Source organism: Gymnoscopelus braueri (genome assembly GCF_963280865.1).
Source record: "Gymnoscopelus braueri genome assembly, chromosome: 3".
In the NCBI taxonomy this organism is placed as follows: domain Eukaryota; kingdom Metazoa; phylum Chordata; class Actinopteri; order Myctophiformes; family Myctophidae; genus Gymnoscopelus; species Gymnoscopelus braueri.
The window spans coordinates 9,768,047-9,789,851 of NC_137612.1; the positions used below are offsets into that span (position 1 = coordinate 9,768,047).

Consider the following 21,805-nt stretch of genomic DNA (forward strand, 5'->3'; position numbering starts at 1 on the left):
GACTAAAAGGACCTTTCAGCAAACCAACAGGACCATAACATTCAACAAAAATAACTCAAATAGCTCACCAACTGCTCAGTTGTTGTGAGCAGTGGTGGGAAAAAGTACTCAAAATGTTTTACTTAAGCAAAAGTATCAATACTGCAATCTAGAAGTACTCTGTTACAAGTAAAAGACCGGAATTCAAAATTTACTTGAGTAAAAGTACAAAAGTATTGGTATCCAAATGTACTTAAAGTACCAAAAGTAAAAGTACAAACATGTTTGAAAATAGCAGATCTACAAGCTCACAACACGTCGCGATGCGACGCGTTGTGAGCTTGTAGATCGGCTATTTTCAAATAGCCTCGGTATAAAATCGGGCTAACGTGGTTAATGTATGGTGTATGGTGTAATGTTTTATAATGTAATAATGCATATCCACCAGGGGTACTCAACAGGCGGACCGCGGTCCAGGACCGGACCGCGGGACACCTCCCTGTGGACCCTAAGCAAAAAAAAAAAAAATCTTGGAGGGGGGGTGAAAAAGTATTTCAATTGTTGTTCTGTTGTTTTTTATGTTTATTTTCATGTATGTTTTCATACCAGATGCGGAAATCCCAGGGGGTACGGGGGAGCTTGGACCCCCCCCCCCCCCCAAGTCATTTAGAATAATAAAAATTAATGTTAAAATAATTAAAAATACTTATTTAATAGAACCTGAACCCACTTATGCATCGTAAGTTATTAATAATGAAGAATTAACATAACACAGTGTCAAATTAGCTAGGGACCCCCTTTAGCCTCAACCCAGATTTGCGCCACTGCTCTGCACCCCAGTTTTATTAAGTTGGTTGGTTGGGAGGGGATCCGCTTTGATAAGCTAAGCTCGATTGACCGGCTTAAATAAACTGACCTTTGCCTTATTCAAAATATGATTTGTGGACCCTCAAGATTTGTAGTTGAGTACCCCTGCACTAGACCATACCCATCGGGGGATATGAGCACCCAAAGTGCGTCATGGTCCGCTTGTTTCACAGATGTGGCAACACCGGCGCTTGTTTCACGCAACCCGGGAGCCAGCGAACACAAAAACGCTAATAAACAGCTGACATTTGGGGTAAGCGAAAAAAGGGCTTCGGTGCTCCGTGCACTTGGTAATGGTCAATGGCTGTGTGCAAATGCAGATCAATTGCTCCAGCCTCTGAGGAGAACCGGGCAGAGAGATCTTTGGGGACACACAGAGCCACAGAGCTTTGTCGAATTATAGGAGGATAAGTAACTAGTAACTAAAGTTTAAAAGTACAATATTTGCCTCTGAGATGTAGTGGAGTAGAAGTAAAAGTATAGACAATTGGAAATACTCCAGTAAAGTAAAAGTATCTCAAAATTGTACTTAAGTACAGTACTTAACTAAGTAAATGTACTTAGTTACTTCACACCACTGGTTGTGAGCTAGATCTGCTATCGTGATATTGATTTGAAGTCATATCTCCCAGCCTTGGAATACAGCATTTTGGTCAACTTTTGATGTTTTTAAACTGACTTCACATGTACTCTCCCAAATGTCAAATATGCTTCAAAGTAGATTTCTGACAGGTGTTTATGTTTGAGGATAAACATGAGAACAATCAGAAAGCATTACATCTTCCGTTTACCTTAATTTCTATCAAAAATCTGTCTCTTAGCCTACGACGGTGTCTTAAATACAAGATCTATATTGTTATTCCTCTCATGAAATTGGACCATGAAACATGAAATGACTGATAAGCCTTAAATACATTAAACAGAGCCCTTGCTCCATATTCTAGAGATTAATGCTTCGATCCACACCAAGACATTTTTCAATCAGTTGTGTTTGTAATTCGCATAGACACATGTATTGTGTCTCATATTAGAAATCATAAGCTATTGCTGTAATCATTCTTAATCCCCCATCATGCTCTTCTGTTGATCCTGTTTTATGCTGTTGCAAATGGCTACAGTATATGTGTGGCTGCACCCCTGTGGGCACCCAGGCAAATAAAATGTAGGGATTTGACGAATTGGAACATGCAACATTACATATCATACCTACATGCACGAAACAAAGGCCCTTTAAAACAAAGGGAATTAGTAATGCATGGAATAAATTGTCATACTCAGGTGTGTGGAGAGAGAGTTTCTCTAATCCGGTAATAAATGGATTTGTGTGATGAAGGGCCAGAACGCATTGGAAGACATGCACACACCAACATGTGTAAAGCCTGCGGCAATATATATACTTAGTTACACGCAGGTGTTGCTGCGCATCAAAAATAGCTGATCTACAGTCTCATAAATAATGCATCACAGTGCGACTCATAGTGAACTTGTAGATCTGCTATTTTTTGCTGTGTGACACCAGGTATACCTCAGGCGTAAGTGTGCAGTATCACATGCACACATGTGCACTCGCGCGCAGCGCACACACACACACACACACACACACACACACACACACACACACACACACACACACACACACACACACACACACACACACAATGAGGGAAGGGACTAAAATAGAACACCGATGGCAGGAGTAGAAATGTCACTGGTGTCAGAAATATATATATTTCTTTCAAAGATGTGTATAGCTAGATCCCATTTCTCAGGGTTCACAGTGAGATCTCGGTAGAATTGATATTCACCTCATAGACGTTGAACTGGCTTTGCCCTCGAGCCAGCTCTCTGTAGCTGGTCGTAAACTCCCCAATGAAGTCATGACTGCAACAAATGATAGAAGAAAAGAGGCTTCATTGAATGCGGAGTAATAACAACAGGGTTGCCATTGAGACAAGATGGTAATTGAAGCCCCTTGGTTGAGCATCACAGACCTAAACCTAAAGACAGAACCTATACAGTATATGTGAAAGTCTTAATTAAGTATCCAAACAAATACCCAAGTAAAGTACAGACTCACACATTTGGCCTACATAGAATACCACATGCATTTTCCTTATAGAGCAATGTTGAACTCTGGGTTGGAACGTTGGGTTGTACTGTATATAGTGCCGTAGCCAGAACGCTAGCCGAGGCTGGGCCACGGCCGCACGTGCGCGAACATTTGCGGTTATTAGCGGTTTTAGACACTTTTGTTCGCGGGTTTGTGACGGATTTCGGATACCTATATATACACTGTTATCAAAATGGCTGAATATGATATAAAAAAATAAAATAAAAATTATATTTTTTTCAAATTTTCTTTTTTTCAAAGTTTTTTTGGCAGGGCAGAAAAACCAAATGGGTGGGCCCAGGCCTACCTATGCCCACCCGTGGCTACGCCCCTGGTTGTATACCTGGTTGGTGATACAAGTACAAATACTGTTGATCATCTTAATCTATAGCTTTTGTGCTCCGTGTGCGGAAAAAAAAAAGGAACAAGTGCTTCCATTCACTTCCATTCGCATGGTCTCAATATCATACTGTACTTTTAGAACACTAGTTTTTCAGGTGATTTTCAGGCGCCTGTGGCCCCTGGGGGACCTTGACGTGGCCCCCGGTGTGACTATTGTCATGGCCGACCCCGGACCAGTGTTTGTGCCAAGGTTGGTGTGGATCGGGCGGATGTTGTAAGTCCGTATGTTAAGTTTGTGACGTCCACCGTCTGTCCGCCTGCCCGCCCTCTAGGCAATTTTGTCACATCTTTATCCTCTGATAATTTTCAGAGCTTCCGTTGCTCCATGCTGTATGACGGAAGCATTTGAAAAGGCAACAGTCTGGCTTGCGAGAACTACTTTGTCTGGGGTTAGTGTAAAAGTATGATTTTGAGATTTTTTTTGCCATACGAGTGAATGCGATCGTTACTTTAGATTCTTCGCTCAGAGAGAAGATAAGCGACAGAGAAAGATGATCGAATCCAAAGTTATATATATAACTTAATAACTTGATAAGTTAAATAGATCAACATTGTTGTATCATCTTCTGAAAACAAGAACACTTTCAACAGCAACCAAATCTTTGTGTCGACAAAATGTGTGAATTTATGACTGAATAGCATTCATTACACATACCTGCCATCTCTGTCCCAGTCGTACACCTCCACCTTGATTGTTCTGGAAACACACACACGCACGCGCACACAATATTAAGGTTAAAAGGTGTACAAGTACCATGCCAGCACTGCAGGGTGTACAATACATGATTTCTTATTATTCATAGCACACACACACACACACACACACACACACACACACACACACACACACACACACACACACACACACACACACACACACACACACACACACACACACACACACACACACACACACACACACACACACACACACACACACACACACACAGAGTGAGACATAGAGAGACAGAGAGAGACAGAGACAGACGCTAAACTATTCAGCCTAAATTGAGTCATCCATCTAATCAAAACTCACTCAGTGAATAATAACCCGGGGCAGGTGAGGTTAAGATGGAGAGAATATAATAGCCATCTTCCTCACTTTGGTAATGATGACAAATCCACTGCAGGCTATCCCCCCCATCACAGATAAACTCATTCATTATGATCACCGACCCTCTCCTCTCCAACAACAAACACTGACAGTACGGCTGCTGAACAAAGCCCGACACCCATGGGGCTTCACCGCCAGAACAGCCAATGCTTCTGGAATGCCAGAGATAAACACACACTTATCTCTATCTCCAGAACCGTCGAACGACCGACTTCTAACTTCTTTTTTTTTAACAGTTTGAACCCTTGGATCTTTTATCCCACGATTTTGGAACCCATTTTTCACCCTGCAGTGCCAATTGCCTAAGCTTGTAAACCTGGGCGCTACTCTCCCTCTGCCAGCCTGGGGAGAGCCCCGAACTGAGCTCATGCTTCTTTCAATTTATGAGGAGCGAGCAGGCCGAGTCTTATCACCTGACAGGGGGGAGTTTTCCCGGTAGGACGTAGCGCGTGGAAGGAACACGTTATTCCAAGTTCCTTTCCCCTCCATCAGGCGCCCCGGCTGACCAGGGGGAGACAGTATAGAGACCAGGATTACTGCATGTTTTTTGAGAGGGTACCTACCCTAGGGCCGAGGGGACACGGGGAGAACATGCAAACTCCACACAGAAAGGCCCTTTCGCCAAACCCACCTAGGGTATGGGCACTGATGACACGGAGGAGAGGACACGCCCACAGCGTCCCCGGCGGGAATCGAACCAGGACCTTCTAGCTGTGAGGCGACAGCGCTACCGACTGCGCCACCGCGCCCCGACTTCAAACTCAGCGCATGCATCGCCAGCGACCCAAGGGACATTTATTTATATGCCCGGCGTGGAGTAGGTCAGATTGCCCAGAACCGCAGATTCGACCGATATGCCCATATGGGGTAAAGTAAACCATACTGGACGCATGAATTTACATTATCATGTGTCTTCCGCAGAACGGTCTGGCCCCAGTACTGGGTGTGCGTTTTGCAGAAACCAAAAAGTGGAAGAGCCAATTAGCATCTGTCAATCAGAGGGCCCTAATTGCAGATGCTGATGGCTCTTCCACTTTTTGGTTTCTGCAAAACTGCAGAACACACATGATAATAATGTGAATTAATGTGACCGGTGTGGTCATATATGGGCACAAAAGGGACACAGACAGACAGACAGACGGGTGTTGCCAGATTTCGTCAGAGAAATAAGCAACCAGGTCTGTGAAAACAAGCCCAAAAGAAGCAAATATACCACATGAGCACTTCAAACATTGGCTATTTGAAAATAGCCGTTCTGAAATAGTTTGCAGATCTGCTATTTTCAAATGAATCTTGATTTTTTTTTGACAAATGTGGAATACTTTAACAACACAAATCTGGTACACGGGTCCCTGGCACAAAATATTGTCAGTCCGCAGACAAATACATATTCATTTGGGGTCTCCCTGACATGAAAATGTTTGAGAACCACTAGTTTAAACACCATTATGAAACAAGTCTAAATAAGTAACCACACTTTAGAAACAAGCCCAAAAAAAAAACACAACCCGCAACTTATATTTACTAGCAACTTTACAGAAAAACAAGCCCAAAGTCGCTTATAATAAGCGGACATGGCAACACTACCTCTCACAATAGGTATTGCATAACCGGGTGGGGCATGCATTCGCTATTTGCATCGTTCCGTTCCCGAGTTAGTTGGTACCTAGCAGTCCTGGTCTAGTACTTAAAATAATTTTTATAGAAAACTGAAATGTTTTGATGGTTTGTTTTGTTTTGGAAATGTTGAATATATATACATATATATATAAATCCCAGGAGAGACCACATAGGAAGAGGAAGACACATAACTTCAGCATACAAGCATCCACTCTCCAACATCTCCCTTAACTGTGACACGATGATGAAACTTCCCAGAGTTTTGAAAGAAGTCCTGGAACTTTAGACTTACTGGGAGGATGATATGTTATACATGCTACACACAGCAGAAACACGCTCCCCGTAGTGTGGGAGAAAAAAAGCTTTCACTGCCACTTTCATTCCTGAGTCACATTGATCTCTGCCTCTCTTCTCTCCCAGCCACCACCAGCAGCATCAGCATCAGCCTCCATGCTGGTGGTGCGAATCCACGACACACATCAAAGAGCCATGCCTGCCACGTAGGAATTGAGAGATGAGCCAGAAATATATCACTGTCGCTGTCAGGGGGGGACATACCTAGTATGTTCCAACACCGCTCCTTTTTTATTACTACTTTATTACATAATATAAAATAGTGAAAATAGACGAATCTCCAAGCTTGTAGATCTGATATCCCCACTATACTTTTGTTTTGAAGTAGGGCATTAATAAAATATGGAGATACAAATGTTCTGCCCGACAGCAACGATACGTGTCTACCTTCCTCCCCCCCGGCCCCTGTCATTCTGTAGCATCAGTTTGTTCCTTCTTTAGGTGCGTTTCAAAAGGATACCAAGGTTATCATAGTTAACGAAAACGAATGAAATAACGAAAACTAAAATTGCTTTTTTATCCCTGTTAACTAAAAGAAATAAAAACGAGAATAAAAAAATAGTTGCGATAACTAACTGAAACTGTATTGTGTGTTTACAAAACATAACTAAAACTAACTGAAATGAAAATGCCCTTAGTTTTCGTTTTTGTCAAATTATTTATAAGCTTTTTGGGATGACATGTTTTACACCAGCTGTCGGCACCACCATATGGCACCTTTCAATCCTGCACCTGACGAATAAACAAAAGCATACAAAAAAAACACACTAAAACTAATAAAAACTAGCAAATCTGCTCTAGAAACTAATTAAAACTAACTGAATATAAGTCAAAACAAACTAAAACTAAACTAAAATGAAAAAGCCAGAACTATTATAACCTTGCTGCATACGCTTTGGAGAGGACGCTTTGGTATGTTATGCTTTATTTTAGATACCATATGACACTGTGGAGAGACAGCAAACCAAGGGGAGACTGGGGTTGGATTTCAGCTCTGCAAATTTTCTTACTCAAATCTTTGCTTCTGGGGGGGTCCCTGGAACAACATATTTTGAGATGGGGGTCCGCAGCCATATACATATAATTTTGGGGGTCCTTGACATAAAAACGTTTGAGAACCAGTGATTATAGCAACGTAAACTTTTTCAAAAAACTGTTTTTGAGTCACAAATGTTCACTTTAGATTTGCAAAAAAAAAAACGCACAATGAGCTTGTATATCTGCTATTTTTTAATAGCCAAAGAAATCTAAAAATGACACAGATTCTTTCCCGGTCTAAATGGGTTAAGTTAAGATAAGATATACTTTATTGATCTTTATTAAACCCACAACATGAGTTTTAGCCACATAAACCCTCTATCCTTATTATAAGCCTGACCTGAGTAACAACCGTAATTGGGACTGCTTTTTTCCTATTTACCAAATCTCTTCACCAAGAATAACAGATCTACATGCTCACAACGTTCTGCGTTCTGAGCTTGTAGATCTGCTATTTTTCAGCGAACGTTTCCCTCCAGAAAACTGGGGTTCAGCTGGGGTTCAGCTGGTTAAATATCTCAGTTTCTGCAAGGTGAAAAGTCTAGACTGGGCTTTTTTCTGTTTTTTCATAAATAGCCTGGACTGTTCTCCTTCCAGTCTGGCTTTGCTTCCATTCGGGTCCCCATATGGTGCCCACCTGGCTGAGCCTCCAAGCACCCCACAGTTTCTCTTTGAATGCAGGGAAAGACACAGAATTTGGCAGGGGACTAGACAGCTAGAGAGAGAGAGAGAGAGAGAGAGAGAGAGAGAGAGAGAGAGAGAGAGAGAGAGAGAGAGAGAGAGAGAGAGAGAGAGAGAGAACGAGAACGAGAGAGAGAACGAGAACGAGAGAGAGGGAGTGTGCACATTTCGCTGTCCGTGGTGCTTAAAGGGTAAGACCACTTTGGTAGAGGTTTGGGTTGTGTATTTATCTTGCCATGATGTAACTCCAAAGGTGGACAAGAAATCAAAAATAATTGCTCCATTGATTAGAAATTGATAATTCTAAATTTGCTCCTCATTGACTTACATTGTACGGTAAAACAGCTCTCAAAGTCACTCTTTTAGCACGTAAACGAACACAAACAAAGCTGATTCAGATAATATAGAACATCACCAAACCCAGTACTGTTTTTTTTTTTTATAAAAATGTTAACTTCCTGCTGATTTTACTATTTGAAGATCCGGATCCGGATCCGCGAATCCAGTCCGGGTTTTCTTCTTAATAAAAATAGCAAAATCAACACGAAGTTAACATTTTTATATTTAAAAAAAACAGTACTGGGTTTGGTGATGTTCTATATTGTCTGAATCAGCTTGGTTTGCGTTTGTTTAGGTGCTAAAAGAGTGACTTTGAGAGCTGTTTTACCTTACAATGTAAGTCAATGAGGAGCATATTGTGAATTATCAATTTCTAATCAATGGAGCAATTATTTTTAATTTCTTGTCCACCTTTGGAGTTACATCATGGCAAGGTAAATACACAACCCAAACCTCTACCAAAGTGGTCTTACCCTTTAAGTAGAGTGGTGGAAAAAGTACTCGCATTGATGACTTAAAGGGCAAGACCACTTTGGTAGAGGTTTGGGTTGTGTAGTTACCTTGCCATGATGGAACTCCAAAGGTGGGCAAGAAATCAAAAATAATTGCTCCATTGATTAGAAATTGATAATTCAAAATATGCTCCTCATTGACTTACATTGTACGGTAAAACAGCTCTCAAAGTCACTCTTTTAGCACATAAACGAACGCAAACAAAGTTTATTCAGACGATATAGAATATCACCGAACCCAGTACTGTTTTATTTTTTAATAAAAATGTCAACTTCCTGTTGATTTTGCCATTTTTAATAAGTAGAAAACCTGGACTGGATCCACGGATCCGGATCCAGATCTTCAAATAGTAAAATCAACAGGAAGTTGACATTTTTATTTAAAAATAAAACAGTACTGGGTTCGGTGATATTCTATATCGTCTGAATAAACTTTGTTTGCGTTCGTTTATGTGCTAAAAGAGTGACTTTGAGAGCTGTTTTACCGTACAATGTAAGTCAATGAGGAGCATATTTTGAATTATCAATTTCTAATCAATGGAGCAATTATTTTTGATTTCTTGCCCACCTTTGGAGTTACATCATGGCCAGATAACTACACAACCCAAACCTCTACCAAAGTGGTCTTACCCTCTAAGTAAACGTATCAATACTGCAATGTAGAAATACTCCGTTACAGGTAAAAGTCCGGAATTCAAAACTTACTCGAGTAAAAGTACAAAAGTATTGGTATGCAAATGTACTTAAAGTATCAAAAGTAAAAGTAGGCCAATACTCTTTATGCAGAATGTCCAATTTCAAGTTTTTAAATGTATATACATATCTTTTGAAAAAAGTAGATCTACAAGCTCACAATGCGTCGCATTGCGACGCATTGTGAGCTTGTAGATCGGCTATTTTCAAATGGACGAAATGTATATAGGGCTGAAGTGGTTAATGCATGTTTTGTGATAATAATCAAAATGTACAAAGTAACTAGTACCTAAAGTTCTCAAATAATTGTAGTGGAGTAAAAGCACAATAGTTGACTCTGAGATGTAGTGGAGTAGAAGTAAAAGTATTGGAAATTGGAAATACTCAAGTAAAGTACAAATACCTCAAAATTGTACTTAAGTACAGTACTTGTAGTAAATGTACTTAGTTACTTTTCACCACTGGGGGGGGGGGAGAGAGAGAGAGAGAGAGAGAGAGAGAGAGAGAGAGAGAGAGAGAGAGCGAGAGAGCGAGAGAGAGAGAGAGAGAGAGAGAGAGAGAGAGAGAGAGAGAGAGAGAGAGTGATCGCTGTCCACGGTGCATACTGGATCTATAGTCTACTTCACTGTGACTGTGTGTGTAAGAGAGAGGTGACATAAAGTAAGAATGAATGAAAGAAAACCGTTTTGAGTGGAAAAGGAGAATTATGTTAATCATACACAAACTTCACCTGACTGCCCTCCAACAAACCGAGCAGAATACATTATCCACCAACCAGAGACAGACGGTGGAACACTTCCATAAGCAGCACCCCTAGATAAATCCAAACTGTCACCATGCTGCTGGCACAGCAAAGCTACCACTGAGAGAAATTTGTAGCTCTAATTATCATTGAAAAAATGTACACTTTAAAGACCCACTCAAATTGTGTGTTTTGTTTGGTTAATGTCTTTTTGAATCTTACCCGTGAAATGCCTAGCACTCTAGTTTCTCCAAAGCATTAATATAGAGCCTCACTAAATGCATTAATTCGGGGTTAGCTAGTTTAACTCATTCGGTGCCAGAGGTTTATTAAAACAGGGTACATCTAGTGCTGGCATTCCTAGCGTTTACGCTGTGCTGTTTAGAGCTGTAGAATCGACGACGAGCACCCAGATGTAAACAATGGATGCGTGTACGGCGGTGGATGGTCCAGGCTAACGCCTGGAACAATAACATCTCTCACGCGAGTCGCCATTGCGGAGTGATCGCGCATCGAAAATGGCTCCTTTTTCTCCACTGTAAAAAGTTAAGGAGATCCGGAGGTTTTTATCAAGGAGATAGAATGGGAGCGGACGGAAGGGAGGTTTTTTGGGACGATGATCCATCTGTCCCTTCCATTTAAGAGGCACCGTGGGTGATTCCAAAGTTGCGCTAGCCCGTCCCTTGTGGGGGGGGGGGGGGGGGAGGGAAAAAATAGCCTCACAGAGATTCCCGGTTATGTCACTCGTCGGGTGTCTTTGCAAAACCGGGAATCTCCTGTTTTGGCACCCAACGAGTTAAAATGGGCATATCTTCTTCAGATTTCAATGAATGACATGTCATTTCAAAGCTTACATTCTGTACATTCATAATCTGTAAAAGGCTGAAAATTACCATGGGCTAATTGTGTCTCAAACCACTGTACTGGGTCACATAATATAACGCTCAATGAGTTGTGCAGGGACATCGCTGAGTGATACAAATCAAGCGCTCCCTGTGCGTAACCCGATGCCACTGAAGGTCCCGTCAGTGATGAAGTGATTGGCTTCTTTGTTTTCGTGGATGTTCTCTGTAGAGGATCAACCTTATAGCATATTCATCCATCCAGCCAACTATCTTCTACCGCTTATCTGGAGTTGAGCCACGGAGGAAGCAGTTCCAGCTGGCTTCCCTTTCACAGGCCTTTATTAGCTAACTATATAACAGGGGGATTCCGAGGTGTTCGAGGGCCAGCATGCCTGGAAAAGCTCCCTGGGGAAGCGCCCAGGAAACAGCCGTGTCAGATGCCCTGACCACCACGACCGACTCCTTTCCACATGAAGGGGCAGTGGCTCTACTCCAACTCTCTCCTGGATGACTGAGCTTCTGGCCCTATCCCTTTGGAATACATAGGGATATGTGGGTACTATATGAAGCTCCTTTAGGGGAGAAAAATATTTGGCATGTCCATTTATTGAACAGAAATGATTTATCTGAGGATTTAAACCACACCATGGGACATGAGGACCGAGACTTTCTTTCTTCATTAGGATCCCCATTAGCTGACGCTGACGCGGTCACTAGTCTGCCTGGGACTGTAAGCCCAAAGTGTGAAGAAATGCATTATTCACTGGCTATGTTGTCGGAAAATCAAACTTAGAAGATAAAGAGTAAGCAAACTTGGACGATGGGAAGAGGATGATGTGTTGTTGGACTCTTTTCTTGTTTTGTGTTGTGCTTTGAGGACCCCTTCGAAAACCAAAAAATCTCAAGGGCCTTATCCTCCAGTGAATTTCAAAATACAATATTTGGTAGCTTCTTGTATTTAACAGATTGCTGTTTGGCAGATGACTCATATTCTCACCTTGCCACTTGAATGCCCTTACAAATAATATTCTTTTCAATTCAATCTGCTCTTTCGACCGCATTACCTCACAACAATAAAGTAACTTTGACGATTATACTTATACCCTGTCTATGTACTGCTGTGGTTGGGTAAATAAAGTATCTAAGTACATTTACTCAAGTACTATAATTAAGTACAATTTTGAGATATTTGTACTTTACTGGAGTATTTCCAATTTTCTGTACTTTTACTTCTATTCCACTATACATCAAAAAGGCAAATATTGTACTTTTACTCCACTACAATTATATGAAAACTTTAGTTACTAGTTACTTTGTAGATTTGGATTATTATTACAAAACATACATTCTTGAAAATAGCAGATCTACAAGGTCACAATGCGTCGCGATGCGACACATTGTGAGCTTGTAGATCTGCTATTTTCAAAAGTTGTCGATACATTTTGAAAACTTGAAATGGGACATTTCTACCTAATGAGTACTTTTACTTTTGGCACTTTAAGTACATTTTGATGCCAATACTTTTGTACTTTTACTTGTAACAACTATTTCTACATTGCAGTATTGATACTTTTACTTAAGTAAAAAACTTTAGTACTTTATCCAACACTGGGACAATGTAACAGGGTTACATTACTCATTCCACTACTTTCTAACTCTGCTATTTCCCAAAATGGTGATCACACACCAACATACAACCGCATTGAAGAACAAGAGCCGTCAGGATCCCAGGGTGGTCCCTGGGAACACTCAGAACATCATGCGCTCCAAAGCTAATCTGCCACAGATAATTCCTCAGGCTATTTTTAAGGGAACCTTTAATGAACGTGACTCATCCTTTGTAATTGAGGCTCATATTTACCGCATGTGTCACAGAGACACATAGACGTAGCGTTTGACATAATGACAATTCTACAGCCCTCATTAGACAGACGTGGGGCTGTGTGATCTTTATGCGAGGGACTGAAATAGACACCCAATGTGTTAGTGAGTCACCTGCCGCCTTCTTGCATGTTAATAAGAGGGGAGAATCGATTCCTTTGATGCCTGCATGAAACAATCCCACATTCAGCTTTTATTAAGTTAAGGAAATATATAACCACACCACCTGCTGCCAGAGAGAGAGAGAGAGAGAGAGAGAGAGAGAGAGAGAGAGAGAGAGAGAGAGAGAGAGTTTTCAAAATGCATAAGATTTTTTTGAAAATAGCAGATCTACAAGCTCATGCGACGCATTGTGAGCCAACATTTACGTCGGGCTGAAGTGGTTAATGTATGTTTTGTAATTATAATCAAAATCTACACAGTAACTAGTAACTAAAGTTTTCAAATAATTGTAGTGGAGTAAAAGTACAATATTTGCCTCTGAGATGTAATGGAGTAGAAGAGAGAAATAGTGTGTGTGTGCACATGTCTCTGTCCATGGTGCTTAAAGGGCAAGATCACTTTGGTAGAGGTTTGGGTTGTGTCGTTACCTTGACATGATGTAACTCCAAATGTGGACAAGAAATCAAAAATAAAAAAATGGGTAGAAACGTGTATCTCCATAATTTCTACTTCATCATACTACAGTTTCACATGAATGAATGAATGAATGAATGAATGAATGATTTATTTTCGTGTCCGGCTGCCTTTCACAGCCCATCCCTTGCGGGATTATTCAGAGAGAGAGAGAGAGAGAGAGAGAGAGAGAGAGAGAAAAGAACAAGGAGAGAATGAACAGAAGACAGACTTGAATGTTTAACTTAGACAATACTGTGAACTCAAATACTGTAAATTCTGTAAGTAGCAAGTTTAGTCGACAAGCTCATTGAACTATTTATTTTTGTTATTTTAGATTGAGAGAGAAAGAGCTTAAAGTTGTACAATGCAAATTCACAACTAACGATTTTTAGCAACCTCTGCTGGTCACTACCGTCACTGCATACAATTTCCTTAGTCCTCGATTACCCAGAATTCCATTCGTTTTCACCGGAAGCCGGAAGCGTTTCAAAAAGCGATCTTTTAATTGTTTTATACTATCTACGGATCGTTTCTCTTAGCCAGTGGAGCATTAGTTACCATGAGCTGTGCTTTCTTTTTCTGTTCTTTTTCGATCTTCTAATCCTACATTCTCTTAAAATCAGCGTGAGGTTCCTTTTTGTTATTAGCGCGATAGTTCCTGGCCAAACAGGAAACCGTTGTGGTAGTTCCTGGCCAAACAGGAAACCAGTGCATTTCCACCTCCGTTTTCCGGCCAGATGACGTCATTTCCCCGGGAAAGTCCCCCCAGTCCACGTTCAATATAAAATATATAAATAAAAGGCTTCCGGGGGTGAAATTCATGGAGTGGGTGTTGTGAAACTTTTGCCACTCACAAAAGATATACAATTTAACTTTAGTTTTGTTGAAAACGTTACCTAGTATGCCTTTAAGTCTGTCTGTTAGTTTTATAACAAAGAAAAGTATTAAAGTAGTATTAAGAGCTTGTGACTGGATGTACCACGATTGGGCTCCGTCTTTAAATGTCACTGCCTCTGATCCTGTCATTTCTCTTTTCAACAAGCGTGGAGCAAACCCACCTCCATCCCCAACCCACCTCATTAAAAGTCTGAATTGCCTGTTGAGATGGAAGGAGGTTAATTTACACTGCCACCACACAACATCTTAAACTCCGAGGGGGTTCTCTCCCTATTAAAAGCGCCTACTAGTAATACGTTAAATGTTAACAAAATCACAAAAATGTTTTAATCTTTTATTCAATATTTTGTTTTTGTTTGAATCAACTTGATCTCTGATTGAAATAATAACTACCTATGTAGAGACATGTTCTTTGTTTCCATTTCCATTTTTAAAATTTGTTTTACATACAGTACAAGGTTATCACCCGACAGAGAAGATATAATAATTGATGTGTGAGAGAGATGTTTCCTTCTCTTCTCATCTTCGTCTGCAACCTGTCACCCTCCTCACACTGCATAGGGCTTACACACATGTAACGTTGGCCAAATATAGGCTACAACCGTCTGGTACTTTGTGTTCTGTCTCACAGCTGGCAACCCTTTGCCAATTGGAGGCCCGTTTTAGCAACCAATCAGAACACAATGTGCTCGTTAGACGTAAACATGCACCCCGTAATCACAGTGTAGACTATAGATATGAGTACTTAAAGACAGGGTGCCAGGGGGCACGGTGGCGCAGTCGGTAGCGCTGTCGCCTCACAGCTAGAAGGTCCTGGGTTCGATTCCCGCCAGGGACGCTGTGGGCGCTGGGGGCGCGTCTTCTCCTCCGCGTCATCAGCGCCCATACCCTAGGTGGGGTTGGCGAAAGGGCCCACTCTGTGTGGAGTTTGCATGTTCTCCCCGTGTCTACCAGGGTAGTTAATACCCTCACAAAAACATGTAGTAATCCTGGTCACTATACCGCCTCCCCCATGACAGCCGGGGCGCCTGATGGAGGGGAAGGGAACTGGTTGGAATAACGTGTTCCTTCCACGCACTACGTCCTACCAGGGAAACTCCCCCCTGTCAGGTGACAAGAAGGTCAGTTGGCTCTCATGCATTGAAGGAAGCATGAGCTCGGCCCTGGCCTCCCTAGGCTGTGGGGGACTGGTGTAGCGCTGGTGTAGGGCTGGTGTAGCGCCCAGGATCACTTAGGAAATTGGCACCGGGTGAAAAAAAATGGTTACAAAAATCGCGGGATAAATTCTTTTTTTGTTTTTAATAAAGACAGGGTGCCGTGATTTTCAGTGATTCCCCCCCCCCCCTAAAACATAAACATCAGGTATTATGGTTATACTAAGGGGTTTTTTTTTTTTCAAAAAAGTGTACAGAAAGTGTTAAAATTATGTTTTTATGTGGACACGCCTCCAGTTCATTAAGTATACCTGGTTCTCACCTTAGCACCTCCTCCACCACCTTAGCACCACCCACCTGTCCTAGTCCCTCCTCCTCCTCATGCCCACACCTGTTGTGTTATGATAATGAGGGGGAGGGTATAATTCTACTGTGTCATTAAAGCGCTGTTTTTCTATTGGCACGTTTGACCCTCAAGGTTTCAGCCTCCAGGAAGAAACTCAAAATAGTCAGAGAAGACATAAAACACCACCAGGGGGCTTAATGAAGTTCTATCAACCTCATAGACACATGAAAAACTGTAAAACCATGGCACCACCTCTTTAAGCACCATGGACAGCTCTCGCTCTCTCTCTCTCTCTCTCTCTCTCTCTCTCTCTCTCTCTCTCTCTCTCTCTCTCTCTCTCTCTCTCTCTCTCTCTCTCTTCAATTTTCTCCAATCAGCACCCTACACTTTCTTATTATTGTTTCTGTCTTCTTCACAGCTGCTCCGCGGACAGCAACCCAATCTTTTTTTTGGAAAGAAACTAAATAACATTTACACAATAGGAAGTGTCAGGTGAATAAATAAAAATTGTGGATCAAGTGTATAAAGTCCCAATGCAACAGCTATATAGGGTAAGTGCAGTGATGGAAAAAGAACTAAAATATTTTACTTACAGTAAGTAAAAGTATCAATACTGCAATATAGAAATTCTCCGTTACAAGTAAAAGTCCAGAATTAAAAATTGACTTGAGTAAAAGTACAAAAGTATTGGCATCAAAATGTACTTAAAGTACCAAAAGTAAAAGTACTAAAATGTTTGAAAATAGCAGATCTACAAGCTCACAACGCGTCGCGATGCGACACGTTGTGAGCTTGTAGATCGGCTATTTTCAAATAGCCTAGGTATAAAATAGGGCTAAAGTGGTTAATGTATGTTTTATAATATAATAATGTATATCTGAACAGTAACTAGTAGCTAAAGTTTTCAAATAATTGTAGTGGAGTAAAAGTACAATATTTGCCTCCGAGTTGTAGTGGAGTAGAAATAAAAGTATTAGAAATTGGAAATACTCAAGTAAAGTAAAAATACCTCAAAATTGTACTTAAGTACAGTACTCAAGTAAATGTACTTAGTTACTTAACACTGGTCCCAATGCAACAGCTAAATAGGGTAAGTGATATGTTTTTGTTAAAAAGCTGTTTAGTTAAAAAGTTAAAGCTATATTCTGAGAGTAATCATTCCTATATAGAGCAGGGGTCTTCAACAGGGGGTCCGGGATCCCCAGGGGGTCCTCAGAGCTACTGGGAGGCTGCCAAATCTCTGTGTGATAGGAATTTATTTTTTGTATTTATTACATGAACCACTTGAACCCTGGCCCATAGCATCCCTATTCTGGTGGGAGAATTTGCAGAACATAGCAGATCTACAAGATCACAACGCATCGCACTGCAACACATTGTGAACTTGTAGATCTGCTATTTTAGGCGAAGAGGTTTGGTGAAGAGGGAAAAAAGAGCAGACCGAATACAGGCCCGAAGGTCAAGCTTACTACAGTAAGTATAGGGTTTAAGTGGTTAAATGTCTGAACATATTATTAATTAACATGAATGCAACAGCTGAGGGGTCCTTGGCCTGAAAAACGTTGAAGACCTCTGCTAGAGTGTTTGTTCAGTACTGAACAAACACCTCTCTCAAGCTTTTTAGTGAACAGAAAATACATTTTCATTTTCACATTTTATGCAATCAGGAAGATTGCGTAAAGATGCAGTCGAAGCCCAAAGATAATCTATCAGCTTGAATTTTTTTTGTATTCCAGTTTGAATTCTCTCTCTCCTGATTGGATAAAAGTGGTATCCTGACCTGTGAAAGTACTACATGTTCTCTTTACTAAAGAGATGGAGAGACAGGGAGATGCCTATAGTGAACAAGTCAAGCAATTGTCATGTTCTAACTGGCAACCTTCAGTTTGCAGGCTCTTAGCTTGTTTCACACTCAATAAGGCACAAGAGAACACAGCTCTTTCAAACACAACTTTCTGTCAATGAGATGCAAGGCTTTAGGAGGCATTTGGTGTTCTCCCTAAAGATAGTGTCTATTTTTAGATACATGTAGGTAGGCAGCATATAAAGGAGACAGGAAACATCTGTCTCTGGTATTATAGCACACATTATCCACTCTCACCCTGCATGGTGGCCCTATATTTTTTGGGCCGGTCATTATAGGTGAAGTGTTTTGTCCGGATATGTCAAACAACATTAATCACTTGAACCACCCCCTGCATGCCTATTCTGGGGAGAACACTGGCCAAAAAACAGCAGCGGAGCTAGAAACACCACAGAGCTCTGGATCCAGATGGTGGATTATAGGAAGGAGTGGATGGCAGTAATCCAATAGCCCTGCAGTTGGTGTTGCCTATATTCCGCACCTTGGCTTCGTATGGATCGGCTATCTTCATAGGCTTAAGTGGTAAATATTCGATGTTCTGAGTTTTTGGAACTTCATCTTGGTTTTCTCCTGTGACCATGTGTGTGGATCTTGAATCTTGAATTATTGGCGAGGAAATTCTAGGTTTTCTTTGAATGTAATCTCATTGTGTTCCATGCATGGGATTATGTGTCCATGGCCTTAGATTGTGAGAGGAACGCAGGAGTTGCTGCTGGATTTAATTTGCAAAGATCAGAGTCTAAGACTTATAATTAAAATTCAGCTGTTAAAAAAAATAATTATAGACAGATGGTGTTAAGTATCACACAACGCACACACACACACACACACACACACACACACACACACACACACACACACACACACACACACACACACACACACACACACACACACACACACACACACACACACACACACACACACACACACACACACACACACACACACACACACACACACACACACACACACACACACATTGCACTGTTGTCGTCTAATTGATTGAATGACTGTGTTTGAATGTTTTAACCACAATGGAAAAAAGTTTTTATCCATTTTATGCGGTGCAGTTTAAAAAAATGTCAATACAAATATTCACTCACATATAAAATAATATGGACAGCGTCACGCCATTGGTTTCTACAGACCGTAAATGAAGCCGGTTGATATCCGTTCCAAAATGCAAAGGGAAACTAATGCTATTGGCTGAAACCGCAGCGAGGGTGGGTCTTCACTCGGTAGAACCAGTAGAAACCCTAGAAACATACCCTATACTTTATCATTCATTAAAAAATAAATGGGACCATAATTTACTAAAACGTATCATGGTGATTGAAAGAAGACTTTAAACTAGCGACTGGAAGTAAAAACCCATCCGCTTGAATAGAGCCTAATTGCTTCTGCAACCAGCAGGGGTGAAACAGTGAGACTACAGGCCCTTCATATGAACTGTCACACTTCCTATATACAGTAGCCTCAATTTACAAGCCAGATGCTAGCCCCTTGCATAATATTTGGCGTGTGTGTGTGGCTGTGTCTGTTGTGTACATTTTTGAGAGCACGAGGGGCATTTCAGGAAATACCCCTGAAAAACATCTCAGCCTGCATGTGATTGGCACTGACAGCGGGCTGGTGAAGTGTTCATCTTGGCCAGCTAGGCTGGCTAGCACCACTAGCCCACTAAAGACACTACATCTCCCTTAGCCAGTCTCCTCTTGGCTGGGCGCCAATCCCATCAGCCATTCTCCAGCCTGTCTGTCTGTCTGTCTGTCAGCTGTCTGTCTGCCCGCCCGCTACTCTGTCTGTCTGCCAATCTTTTCTGCCACTTCTCAAAGTACACCAGGTTTTCACATCGGGCTCTTTTCAGTCTCTTGACAAAACAACAAGCAACATTCAGTTCTGTAGCAGCAGCAGTTTGCACGCATACAGAACAACACAGAGAAACACTTTGGAGAAAGACAGACCGCTCCACTCAACATTCACTAGTTTTTCTATCTTCATCTTCCCCTTGTTTTTCTTTCTCTCTCTCTTCTAAAGTTGAGTAAAAAGAAAGAAAAAAAAACATAACCACTTTAATATCCTTACACACCGGGAGTCTCTTTCCCTGTGTGATTAATTCACCCAAAAAAAAGCTAAACTAAACTAAACGTTAACTGAGTAGGCCTACAGTGTACGTCCACACAGAACACAAAGATGAGGCGCTGATAAAGCAACACAATTCTTATTCCGAATCAGAACAAGACCACATTTTCACCTCTATGAACAGTCAACATCAACTTTATGAATAGTTTGATGCAAAATACTTGCCAGCTCAGGCCTCCAGTGTGTAAAGATCTTACAGTGTAAATGCTAAGAAATTGCCAATTGCCTATGTAATCCTGGGCGCTACTCTCCCTCTGCCAGCCTAGGGAGAGCCCAGAACTGAGCTCATGCCTCCTTCAATGCATGAGGAGCGAGCGTGCCATTTCTTATCACCTGACAGGGGGGGAGTTTCCCCGGTAGGACGTAGCGTGTGGAAGGAACACGTTATTCCAACCAGTTCCTTTCCCCTCCATCAGGCGCCCCGGCGACCAGGGGGAGGCAGTACAGAGACCAGGATTGCTGCATGTTTTTTGTGAGGGTACCTACCCCTAGGGGAATTGGCTAAATGAAAGTGACATAAATCACAGCACAGTGAGCGACCACCAGGTGGCGCGCTGAGACGTACCTGTCGAAGTCTCCGTTGCAGAGCGCTCGTACAGGGATGGTGAACGACTGCCACACGGGATTCAGCGTGTTCTTCACCACCTCCGTTTTATGGCAGATCGTAAACCTGTGACGTGCCAAAGAGAAAGGATTGAGAAAGCAAAACGATTAATTATTGATTTTGATGGATGAGTGCGTGAGTGGGTGTTGTATCGCAAAGACGTTATCAGGAACGAGAAGAGAGATATTGAAGGAAGCTTTGGGCACACAGAATGATTAAGATATTAAGACTGGGAACGCATACTGTGTCATACTGTGATTTTTAGCTATAATCTTTGGGCTATTCAAAAATAGCAGATATACAAGCTCGTAAGTGCCGCGCCACGGGCTTGTAGATCTGCTGTTTTTGAAAAATCTTTTAAACCACCATTTTTAACTCAAATCTTTGCTTCTGGAGGTCCCTGGAACACAATATTATATTCACTTTAAGAAATATATATATTCAAAGATTTGCACACATTTTCACATGTAAGATTATTCACTTTAAGAAATATATATTCAAAGATTTGCACACATTTTCACGATTTTTCTACAAGCTATGAGCTTGTAGATCTGCTATTTTTTAATGCCAAAGAAATAAAAAAATGACACAGATGCTTTCCCGCGGTCTAAATGGGTTAAGACAGACTCGGCGAGGTGGGGAGTGTACAATGAATAATGAAAAAGAGAACTGATTGTTATTCAACACTGCAGTTGTGAACTCTCTACACAACAACATCAAACAGCGCTGTGCCCTGTTTGGTTCATTATTGTTGTGTTTTTTTTACCTCTCCGCGGTGGAGAGGACCTGGCAACGCATCCGCCCATGACTTCCAACACCTCACTGTTGAAGATCATTTGCATGTGGCCTTGATTTTGATGGCCCGCCGCTGCTTTGTGTGACAAGCCAGCCACACACAAACGCAGGTTCAACGCCTCCAACATATCCGCTTAACCCATTGAGACCGGGAACACATCTGTGTGTAATTTTTAGATTTATTTGGCTATTTTATTTTTTTGGC

At 41.5% G+C, this 21,805-nt stretch overlaps 1 protein-coding gene across 4 annotated transcripts in view; it reads right to left on the reverse strand.

Moving 5' to 3' along the window:
• Positions 1–21,805, reverse strand: part of cpne5b (copine Vb) — a gene marked incomplete at both ends in the record, with an annotated part of 314,866 nt that overhangs the window by 54,410 nt on the left and 238,651 nt on the right. For 3 of the 4 annotated variants that reach the window (XM_080425210.1, XM_080425211.1, XM_080425208.1), the window contains 3 exons: positions 2,652–2,727; positions 4,014–4,055; positions 20,767–20,871. In XM_080425210.1, the coding sequence (XP_080281336.1) occupies positions 2,652–2,727; positions 4,014–4,055; positions 20,767–20,871 (223 nt within the window). Of the gene's footprint in view, positions 1–2,651; positions 2,728–4,007; positions 4,056–20,766; positions 20,872–21,805 lie in introns of all 4 variants that reach the window. The other variant, XM_080425209.1, reaches the window with a different exon arrangement.